Source organism: Hippopotamus amphibius, chromosome X (genome assembly GCF_030028045.1).
Source record: "Hippopotamus amphibius kiboko isolate mHipAmp2 chromosome X, mHipAmp2.hap2, whole genome shotgun sequence".
Lineage (NCBI taxonomy): Eukaryota > Metazoa > Chordata > Mammalia > Artiodactyla > Hippopotamidae > Hippopotamus > Hippopotamus amphibius.
In genome coordinates, this window is record NC_080203.1 from 51,721,091 (window position 1) to 51,733,710 (window position 12,620).

The 12,620-nt window shown below is 35.4% G+C and overlaps 1 protein-coding gene across 4 annotated transcripts in view; it reads right to left on the reverse strand.

Moving 5' to 3' along the window:
• Nucleotides 1-12,620, reverse strand: part of DIAPH2 (diaphanous related formin 2) — an 824,692-nt gene that overhangs the window by 740,821 nt on the left and 71,251 nt on the right. For 3 of the 4 annotated variants that reach the window (XM_057717321.1, XM_057717322.1, XM_057717319.1), the window contains 2 exons: nucleotides 10,064-10,168; nucleotides 4,486-4,506 (listed from right to left, as the gene is read on the reverse strand). In XM_057717321.1, the coding sequence (XP_057573304.1) occupies nucleotides 4,486-4,506; nucleotides 10,064-10,168 (126 nt within the window). The remainder of the gene's footprint in view (nucleotides 1-4,485; nucleotides 4,507-10,063; nucleotides 10,169-12,620) is intronic. The other variant, XM_057717320.1, reaches the window with a different exon arrangement.

Sequence of the window (12,620 nt, forward strand, 5' to 3'; positions counted from 1 at the left end):
AGCGGGGAGGGTTGAGGGGGAATGAATTGGGAGATTGGGATACCAAATTGTATACTTTAAATATATGCAGTTTTTTGTATGTTAACTGTATCTCAATAAAAGTTCTTAAAAAAAATAACTTTGTCAATATTATCTTGAGACCACATATGAATTTAAAAAATATTTTAAAGCCCAGCAATAATCTATACCACATAACACACAGCTTCCAATAAATAGGCAAAACATTCTCTTTCCTCTAACCAGCTGAATCCTTCCCACCATTCTTGATCCAGAATAAATCATTCTATTAAACAGCACACATCTTGAATACTTAGCAAAAAAAAAGCAGCTCAAAGTCTTGTTTTACCATGTTATCTTCATGTTTTGTCTGTCATACCAAGTATTTCATAGAATTTAATACATGTAAGAAAAAATGTAATTTAGACCCACTATTTGCAGGGTTCTTAATATGTTAAATATATTAAATATAAACAATAAACTTCAAAACCATCCTAAATTGAATATTATTATCCTCGTATCAATGGGGAGACTGAGGTTCAGAGACGTTAAGTAAATTATTTAAGGTCACACAGTTAGTATGTAGCAGAGCGGGAAAGTGAGCTCAGGTCTATTTGCCTCTGAGTTCATGACCTCTACTACAATTTGCATCCCTTCATAGGGTCTATACTGTGTACATAAAAAGACAGACCCACACAGTAATAGAGAGCATTATTCAAAGACATACATTATTATAAACTAAAGTAATATAAGATTATTATAAAAGAAGCCCTTAAAGAACATGTAATAGAAACTATAAAATAGAGTAGAAAGCGATTCCATAAGAGTTAAAAATAAAGTGCTATAGAAGTTCAGATAAATTACTAGGAGCAAATCAGGGGGTGGGGGAATAGGGGGGAGGTCATCAGGAAAGACTTCATGGAAGAGCTGAGGATGAGGAGAATGTTGACAAAGGAAGGAAAATATTCGAAGCAAAAAAAAAAAAAGATCCAATGAGCCAAGTCAGAATCAAGACTGCTTGAGGCTGAGTGGGTGGTTATATTCAGGTAACAGCCTGATTTTTAATGTAAATTTCTAAAAAAGAAGAGTGAAAACTAACGCGAATGGTAGTCTGAGATCAGGAAGACCTCAAATGCCTCCAATTCTGCTTCTAATCAACACTGGAGAGAGAAAAGGAAGACAGGGTCATGAAGACCTGGTTTGTTACATATTCCATCTTTCCAATTTCAGTCTGGCTTCTACATCACTCATTTTTTGACCAACGTATGCTGTCTTTAGGCAACCAGAATACTTAAAGTGGTTATTCGAAGATTTCTTTGCTCTCGAACACTTCTTACGAAATTCTTATCAGTCCATTTTATCAACAAATACTTCCCATCTTTCGTAGATTAATGAGACCACGAAAAATAAGCCCTTCTGTACCTGACTTTCACCTGATGATTTAACATATTTTTTTTCACTCCCCTCTCTAGTCTCAGCAAAAAACAAAAAAACCTTCCTCCTGAAGGCACCCTTCCCATCTAAACTCTAGAATTAATTCCCTCATCACTTCCTCTAGAAGCTGATTCCTAGAGTATCCTCCCTTTATTGCAGGATTTGCAAACTCCAATATAAGAAGCAGCTCACAGATAAAACAATGGGTATGAAATCATTTCTACTGCAGGTCAATCATAACATCTTTCTTATTACAGTGTCTTTCAAAACACTCTCAGACAAGACAAACTGTTCACGGAATCATAAGCAGCTGCTCGGCAACCTTTCCTATATTACATCTTCAGGCCCTATCTTTATTCTGTTTTCCTGTCTATCTTCCCCATTAGAACTAGCATTTTGAGGGCACGAGCTATGTTCATTGTGGAAGAAAACATATAATTTATTATAATAAAATGTGCTAAATATTATAATTGAGCTATATACACAGTGCTATGGAAGGAAGGTGTAATCTAAGACGGCTTCTCCTTCAAAGACTGACATGAGGCTTAATCTAGATGGATATTTAGGGGCTTGCTGGGCACACTCAAGAAGAAAAGGGCATTCTGGCTCAAAGAAACAATGTGCTTGATTTAGAGGGATTAAAGAACAGAATGTTAAGGAATTGCCAAGTGTTCCTGTACGTCAGGCACATGTAAGAATGCAGCTGGAGGTGAAATTAGAAAAGGAAGTGGGGATAAGATCACAAAGGGAATAGGGAGCCATTTGAAAGTTTTGAGGAGGTAGCAGAGCAGCATCTCTGGTAACCATGTAGAGCAGGGCTCCCCAGCCCCTGGGCCGCACACCAGTAGTGGTCCGCAGCCTGCTAGGAACCAGTCCACACAGCAGGAGGTGAGCGGCGAGCAAGCAAAGCTTCATCCGCTGCTCCCCATCACTCACGTTACCGCCTGAACCAACCTCCCACCCACCCCGTCTGGGGAAAAATTGTCTTCCACGAAACCAGTCCCTGGTGCCAAAAGTGTTGGGGGCGGCTGATGTAGAGCACGCATGGGTGGGGTGTGAGAGCGAAGACTAGGAGAGTATTGAGGGGGCTCGGGCAATCACAGGTGTGTTAAATGATGGGTCTGAGATTAGAGAAGAGAGCTGGAGAGTTATTTACAGGAAATAATCAACAGAACTTGGTAACTGGATGCACAGAAACTGGTACTCTTTCAGTGGCTTCTGGCATAGGCCACTGGATTGCTTATGGTGCCAAGATCAGAAACATAGGCTGGCTCTGGACCACGTTAAAATGAGCTCCAGATTCCTTGATTGCCCCAAACTCTGTCATTTAACCCCACCCTTATACACACAGGCCTCCAGTTTAATGCAGGTCCTCACTGACTCACACACGCCTCCTAAGTAGCCCCTCAAACAAATCTCTCTCTATCCTAATTCAGTATTTCTCAAAGTCAGCTCTTGAGCCTACCTTACCAGAATCTCCTGTGGTGCTTGATAAAAATGCAGAGTTCTTCGCCCTATCCCAGACCCCATGAGGGACAAAATTTGCATTTTGATACTTTCAACTTTGACAACCATCAGCCTGATCCAGCCTACCTACTACTATCAAATTTATTTTTCTTAAACCCTGCTTTCCTCATGTCAGTTGCTTGTACCAACTAATTTCTAATCTTCTACCTGGACTTCAAGATCCTCTTTCAACTTGATTTTTGAATCTTTCCAATTTACATTTTCGTTCTTTGTTCCAACAAAGTCAACCCCTTCTCTCATTTCCCTCTTCTCCGGCACCCTCCCAAACACAATGTGGTTTTTTTTCCAAGCCTTTGCATTGAATATTACTTCCACAATCTGAGAGCTTCTCCATCATCTCCCCTCTGTCAAATCCCAGCCACTGTATCCTGAAAGTCTAGAAATGTGCATGGAGTTTTCTCTTATTACTCTAAGCCTACTTCTCTCTCCTGCTTATGTATTCCTATTACACTTATAATCAGCAGGCACATTTTAAGGTTTGATTACTTCAACATATATCATTGAAACTATAAGGTCTTATTCTTATTTTCCAGTCGTCAGTGCGCCTAGCACAGTTCTTGGCATACAACAAGCGCTAAAGAAATATTAGTTGATTTTTGAAATCATCCCAAAAGATGGATGGCTTTGTTTTCCTCTAAATGGCATATGAATTGAAAAAGAAAAAAACAGGACTTCAATTTTTGAAAGCAAAACAAATGTAAGTCTATTCACTATTCTAGGCACCGTGGTACCTGGTGAAGTTAATGTTTCATGTTTCCTGGCCTGTTTTCTACACACAGACTGCATAATCCCGAAGGCAAGGTAATTACAAATAGCTCTTAATTACAATACAGGCCACTTCTGCTGTACTGATGTAATCGTGTATCATGTAATTGTGGCACTGAAAGGCAGTGTCTCGAGTAAAAGAACCTTTAGGAGACAGCAACGGAAAGAACCTTAAAAGATAATGCAAGCCAATCACTTCAATTTACTCACTTCATAACTGAACCTCAGAGGAATTACATGACTTGCCCAAAGTCACAGAGCTGATGAGGAGCCCGCAACAAAGTCAAGCACCCAGGTCTCCTGACTGAACATCAAAGGTTGCTTTCATTACACTTCGTGCTCAGAGATAACGAAACTCAAAGTGAGATATTTCAATGAGAATTACTGTTAGCATAAACCAACATTTTAGGAGTCTCTCCCTGCCATCCTGAAAAACTGAGGTAAAACACACAATTTTATCAGAATCATAAGGACTGACATAGACACAATTCAAAAAAAAATTTTTAAAGAAGTAAAACTTTCTAAGACAAAATATACAAGCATATTCTACTTCTAAAGCATTTTCCCAACGCCACAGGAAAAATACTTACCATAGCTAAACTCTGATCTTAATATTCATCTGATCTTAATATCCATCTCACTGCTTTGGTAAAACATACACCAAAAGAAGAACCCAACATGTAAGATACTATAAGCAAAAACCACTCAATCCCCAAAAGCACAAATTCACATCTAAGGGTAAAACACATCTTTTGTACTCACCGTAACTTTACTTCCAACTATCTGCATGCAGTGGTCAACGGAGAGTGGTTATGGTGTAAAAAAAAACAAACAGCAACAGTATTAGTAATCAGAAGCTTTTCACAGAAGTTAAGTGTTTAGTAAATTAGTAAATAGCTACCCGTATGTATACTTTTAATAGTTTAGATCTAGAGGCCAAGACAAATATATCAGTATTTATTTCTATCATATTTCAAAAATGTGTAAAGTCTGCAGAATAAAGATTCCCAAATAAAAGATTATTATAATTTGAGGATTTTTTTTTTTCTGTAACGGGCTTCTCAGCTAGTGCAGTCTAAATATCAAGTAATGCAAGATTAAGTGTAATCAGGCATCAGATATTTTATCAGCCCACAACCCCTCAAAAAATTATATGAGAAAATAGAATTTTTTCCAAATATTGCTTTTCTTTTTTCTCTTTCCTTGTTTTAACAGGTATACTATTAAGGTTGAAATTAGGTATTTTAGAATATAAATGTTGCATTTAAAGTCATGCATTAAGTTAATAAATAAACTTTAGGTTGAAAACTGGAATATTTTATATTGTTATGAATTTAAGGTTTAAAATATTGTTTTATATTATACTTGAAAATTACAAAGCTGATAGATTGCTTATGATTCTAGTTTTCTAGGTCATCCTGGCAGTTTTATTATAAGAGCACAGTTTTCTATATAATGTGAAGACAAAGAAGTAGTTTGTATTTAAACACAGTTATTCATAAGGAGGAAACAGTTCAAAAATTATAACCTCAACTGAGCTTTTCTAATGGTTAAGAGAAAAGAGAATTTCTGAGAATCTGTGTTGAAGAAAGCAAGAAGTAAAATCATAGTCTTAAAAATAATTTTATGCTAAAATCCAATATAAATCATTGTTATCAGATTCCTACACTTGAATATCAAGCAATGTTCAAAAAAAAAGCTAATCCACAATCTAAAACCATTAATCAGATAGCAGTTATTATCTATATGTGTTCTGCTTTTCAGATAGTACTTTAAAGATAAAAATCGAATATAATTGAAATCCCAATAAGAATTCTAAGTTTAACAGGATACTACAAGGACTACAAGGTACAAAAAGATAATGACAGTTTCCCACTAAATTATTTCAGAGGAATCCATGAGTCTCCAACGAGAGAAGCAGCTTTCTTAAATATTCATTCCACAGACTATTTACAGGCAGTGATTATTTAGTTGAATAAAAGCCTCTGTGGTGCCATTAACCATCTTCTGAATTGAAAGATATGCTATTGACCTAAATTATTTCCTCCCGCCAAAAAGACAGAGGTCTTATTTGTCCCTTGTTTATTTAGCACACACATGAAACTAAAAAAAGAATGCAAGCCTGTCTTAACAATTAAGGCAGGTCTGTACTCAGTGAAACGGCCAGAATACGGCCCATTTAATGATTCATTCTGATTGCAAAATGACTGCATTTAGCTAAAGCACATATAGCAAACAGATTAAATGAGTCAAGGAAAGCTAAAAGAAACGGGTTTGGTCATGTTTGGGTTCAATTGTTTCACCATATCTAGGTGATGCCTGGAAAATACCTGAGAAAGAAAGTATCTGATAATGGCAAAGGCAAAACCATTAATATATGTATACACACATTAATATATGTATACACCATACCTACAATAATGTATGTGTGTATATTAATGTATACACACATATATTAACATACGTATACACACATACATTAATATGTGTATACACACTACAATTCTCAACTGCTTGTTATATGGGTCAACCTAAAAAAATTTATAGATGTATTTGGTATCACTATCTTAAGTTATTTCCTATTGAGAGTTTAAATCAATGATACCTTTCAATGTAACGTCATAAAAATATAATTTTACATATTTTTAAATCTCAACTTCAAAGACTGTGATTTAAGTTAGAAATAAACTAGTTTCTTAATATTCTCATAAGGACACTGATAACTGGCAAACTGATGTTAGGATTTCAGTGACTAATTTTTCCTCATAAACGTCTACATAGGCTGTTTAAATATAACATGTAAGATTCCCTCTAAACCGGGGGTCCCCACCCCCGGACCGGACGACTAATGGTCTGCAGCCTGTTAGGAACCGGGCACACAGCGGGCAGAGCTTCATCTGCCACTCCCCTTTGCTGGTATTATTGCCTGAACCATCCCCCTGCCAACCGTGGAAAAACTGTCTTCCACGAAACCGGTCCCTGATGCCAAAAAGGTTGAGGACTGCTGCTCTAAATCACTGATGTCTTGTGCCTCTCAGGATTATAAATTGGTATGACAATGTTACAATATGAACAAAGCTGGTTTTCTGTTTCTGAAAACATATGTTGGTGTTTTGAAAACAAAGACTCTTCCAGATTATCTGTGGCCAAATTATCTACACATATACCCTAGATCAGCTAGATCAGGTCCATAACCGCACTTGCTACAATGAGCAAATGAGCCCAGCTCCAGCAGAGAAGAGGCTCTTTTCCACTCCCTTACTTAAAGCCCATTCATCACTGACAGAGTTACTCAAGCTACTTTTTCCTTCTCATTCACACAACTTAACATTCTCTATTATGGAACTTGAAGAGGAAAAAACTAAGCAATAGTTTTCATCCTTATCTTTTAATTTCCTTTATATTCTCTTATTCCAGACTAATTTTGGCATAGTCAATCACACAACAAAAGACTCTCCTTTGCTTTAGAAACAGGTTTCAAGTCCAAACCTGTGTGTTAGTTTCATCTTGCTTTACTGTCCTTAGCCACGAACCCAGGAGAATGACGGACATCTCTTACTGAGCTCATATTTTATTTGTTTTTCAATTCCATACAAAATGACTAATGCGGGTGTTAAAGGGGGAAATGTACAATTTATGTTTAAATTTAACTATAATTTTCACACATTTTACGTATGAATATAAACATTTTTCCACCAGGGACTCTAGTCCTTAATTTTGCTTTCACTTCATGATGAAAGTTTTGACTACTCGTAAAGCATTTTCATAAAGAAGTGACTACAATCGCATCTAATTTACATGTGGAAACATTTTTAACTAGTGTATCAATATAATGAAAAAGTAAGCATAAAAAGGTATGACACAAACGGAGATCAACTCGATGATGGGTGATGCCTTAGAGGGCCAGGACACGGACGGTAAGAGGGAGTTGCGGGAGGGAGGGGATATGGGGATATATGTATAAATACAGCTGATTCACTTTGGTGTACCTCAAAAGCTGGTGGTACAAGAGTGTAAAGCAATTATATTCCAATAAAGAGCTTTAAAAAAAAAGTATGACATGCAAAGCATAACTAAAGCCTAATAAAAGACAGCAGGATGGAAACCTTGGTTACACATAGGTAAATGGCCATAGGTTAGGTTACAATTTATGCAAATTTTATTGTCATGATCACGAAAAGGTCAAAAGATGAGAGGATGGTTTGTCACTGAATGGCATCCCTCTCACCTTCAAAAGGAAATCACATATGCAGTTTTCTTTGTTTTCGCCACAGAAAACACAGCACTAATGAACGTCTCCCCAAAGTGAGAAAGCTTAAATTTAAAACATGCTTTCTTTCATCATAATATCAACAGGCTTTCTTTCATCATAATGTGTGGCCCATGAAAAATATTAGCAAATAAAATGTATAACCTTTGATCTCTAATGAAAGTTCTGTACACATGTCAGCTGCTCCTATGTGTGCTAAAGGAAACAAATAAGGATCACATACTAAATAGTTATAGTACTGATTTTGAGCCTAACGCCTTAAACATAGAATTTTCATGTCTTTTGAGAAACATTCAATTTCCATCTTTTAAATAAAGCAATTCAAGAGAGCTCATCTAACATTTACCGAAAGTTTAGCATTTTAATCTGAAAAATGAGTATATAAATTAAAGTGGGCATTTCTTTGGTCAGTTGAAGAGGAAACAACGTGAGGATAAGTGAAAACAAGCTCTACATAGAGATAGAGTCAAAATCAAAAGATTAAGGAGTAAGAGCTTCATACAATCTTCATTATATTCAGTCCCACTTACACAAACAAGAACAACAAATGAGCCAGAGACACTAATGAACTCTTGTCATTAAAAACACCACAAAATTATTCATATATTATTATCTGTACTTTGCACTCAGATTTAGCTCTATAGATTTACTAGTGTATTTGCCTTTGGGTATTTGAAAAATAACACTGAATGTACACCCTGCATGTCCTAAAGCATTTTACTGTGAACAATAAGTTGAGTGCAAAAATGAGAAGAGATTCATCAGAATTTCAAAGTAAAATCCTATACCTCACCTAATTCTATTGAAAACGATGCTCATGGCAAATTTCACTTATCACTTGAAACATATTTCTGCCCTTGGATACCATAAGCAAATTAAAAAACATGCTGTTGCTCTGCTCTGGCAGAGCTGCAATGCGTTATGTTTAAATAGTTCAGCATTCAGATTCAGCTTGCTTAAAGTACAATATGGAATCAATACAATTGTAGAATTCAGGGCAAAATGCATCAGTAATTGCCACTGCAATTACTGTACTGAAATAGCATTAATAGGATAGCCAAATAATTTTAGAACATATTTTTCCAATGAAGAACTATTGTATTCACTGGTCAACTTTTTAAATTTAAAATATGTTATGTCTTAAATGTAAATGCACATGTGTAATATACATATCACACAAACATAAAATCACTGTGTGCTTGTGTGTGTGTGTGTGTATTCATACATATATACATATACACGTTTATAATATATACAAACTTACATAGTGATTTTATGAACTCTAAATGTGAAAAGCTTCTTCTTTACAGAAATGTAAAAGATACCCTTCACCATTTCAAAAAATACATTTTTTCCTACAAAAGTAAATCAAACCTGAAGACTATTTTTGGAAGTTCCTTAGGAAATGAACAAAACAACACATTCCATTAAAACACAAAGTTTTTCCTGCCGAAGACAAGTTCTTTCAATGAACCCTACTTTCAAGTCTTTTCAGACTCGCACAGATTTCATTAAAGCTCCTATTAAATAGCCTTCTTTATGTTAAATTAAGCTGTACAATAACAATTATGAGGTAGCTTATGTAGGTAGCATGACAAAAAATAATGAGAAAAACCAAAACTGCTTATTAAAAACATTGCTAAAAATGCCATGCAGGCAGATACCAGACATATAGCTTTAATGTAAACTTGGTTAAATCTTGTCACTAGGCTATGTTTGTGCCTTCTCCCTCAAAATCTGAAATGTTCATGTAACAAACTGCATATTAAGTGGAATACCTGTAAATTACTGTCAGTTGTTAGTAAGTGCACAAAACCTTGGCGCCAAAACTTACAGGATTAACTCAGAGCCCCCTATCCTTATTCTGTCTTGTTTATAAGAATGGAAGTCTCTCTAATTAAGAACAGTTTTGAAATATATAAGAAATGTATTAAAGTACATGTATATGCTTCTTTTACGAAGCCTATATAAGTACACTGAGGCAAGAACTTGGAGATCTGAGGTTTGTTTCTCTTTAAGCAGATAACGCTAAGCTTATTAGATGGATGCCAGGAGAGTCTCACTACTTACAGATTTGGCAGTAGCAGAAATATACTGGACGACCATCTCACGCTTGGTGGTAAAATCTTTGTTTCGTAAAGGAGCTTTTCGCTCTTCATTAAGGTTCATGTCCTCCTGTTAAAAATAACATTTATTGTGAGCATTAGCAAATTCAAAAGTGATCAGTAAATATTAAACAACAAGATCCTACTGTATAGCACAGGGAACTATATTCAATATCCTGTAATAAACCATAATGGAAAAGAATAAGAAAAAGAATATATATATATATGTATGTATGACTGAATCAGTTTGCTGTATAGCACACATTAACACAACATAGTAAATCAACTATACCTCAATTAAATAAATTTTAAAAAAAGAAAAAAAATTAATATTTTCTGTCTTAAAAATAGTAAGTCATGCTATGACTTAACAACCATCATTTTTCTGGCTCCTTCACTATTATTTTTCACTCTATATATCATAATCCTGCATAAATTTTACCATACATTCATGGTTCATATCACTACCTACTCAACAAATGAGCAGAAAGAAAAAAAAATTTAACTATTCCACAGAATAAATTGGCAGCTTATTGCATAGCTATATATCATACAGCCTTAGCAAGGCTATTTATTTACACTGATAGCAAAAATAAACAGATAAACTACTATTTGGCATATGTTCCCTTAGGTTCATTATTACCTAGAAGAGCAAATATAATTTGTAAATTAACAGGAAATATATATCTACAATATGTCACTGAAGAAAGATTCATGAGAAGTTGCTGAATTTGGGGGAAAAAAATCAGAAACATAGTTACCTGTATTGGGATAACAAAAACCACTCACTGTAGAGAAAAATATGGTTACAACACATTGTTTTGAGGTTCAATAAGCTTTAATTTGATTGGAAATCTTCCCTTATATTGTGATACAAACACATGCATAACTTTCTCACTAGACAAATTATTTTTCTTCATTTGGAAACTCATGTTTCAAACATACATATTAAGACACTCTTGAAGGGTCACAAAACCAACTTGGAAAGGACTATGCTTCCAAAAGCAACATCAAATGAAAAGACAACCTTACAGAATGTTGACAAGTCATATGTCTGATAAGGGGCTTGTATACAAATTATAAAAAGCCTTACAAGTCAACACTAAAAAGACAACCCAAATACAAGTGGGCAAAGGATCTGAATGGACATTTCTCTAAAGAAGATATACAAATGGCCAATAAGCACATCATGTTCAACATCATTATTCATCAGGGAAATGCAAATCAAAACCACAGTGAGATACCACTTCACTCCCACCAGGATGGCTGTGACAGAAAAGATAATAACAATTGTTGGTGAGGGTGTGGAGAAAGTGGAATCCTTACACACTGCTGGTGAGAATGTGAAATGATGCAGCCACTTTGGAAAACAGTCTAGCAGTTCCTCAAAAAGTTATACTTAAAAATAATAATAAAAAAAAATTTTTTTAAAGGTATACTTAGAGTTACCACATGACTCAGCTTACACCCAAGAGAAATGAAAAACATCTGTTCACACAAAAACTTGTACATGAATGTTCATAGCAGCAGCATCAGAGTGGAAACAATCCAAATGTCGATCAAGTGATGAATGGATAAACAAATGTCATATGTCCATGCAACAGAATATTATTCAGCCACAAAGAGGAATGAAGTACTGATACATGCTATACCATGGATGAACCTTGAAATCAAACTACGCTAATGAAAGAAGCCAGTCACAAAAGGCCACGTAAGATCCCATTTATATTAAATATCCAGAATAGGCAAATCTATAGAGACAGAAAGCAGATCAGTGGTCATCAGGGGCAGGATAAGGGGGGGGTGGAGGGGGGAGAATTAGGGTGTGACTGCCGACAGGTATGGTATTTCTTTGGGGGGGGTGATAAAAATGTTCTAAAAGTGGTTGTTGTGATGGTTGCACAACTCTGAATATATGAAAAAACACACATTGAACTGTGTACTTTAAGAGGATGAATTTTATGGCATCTGGATGGTATCTCATTTTTTTCAAAAAAGAAAAAGAAATCAGTATTTTTATCCCTTTACTTGCTTAGTAATTCCAACCGTTACTATTTTTAATCAAGTAAACTAATGGGCAAAAAAAGAAAAATACTAAAATTATTTTAGAGATTCACATGTGAGAATGTGCGGGGAAAACAAAGGATACATAAAACATAATCAAACTGCATCTATCTATTGAATAGTAACTTCTACGACAGCAAGAATCTCATGATCTAAGTTGCAGCCACTAAAGTGACTCCTGTGATGATTAATTCACAATCAATACCTATAAATTTTGTGTATATATACCTGACTCCACTTCCCAACCACCTCTATCACTGTTTCTACCTCTTTACCTTTCCCATCTTATCTGCTTATTTCTCATTTGTATATCCCGCTTGTTAATGACTTACTTGAAGGCAGGCTCTCTTTCTCTCTCAACGACTAGATCTAGCATTGTTGAATCAAAGTAGAACCAAAGAAATGAGGTCGGATAGCACTTTATAAAGTCCACAGATACTCATCTATGTTCTGTGTCG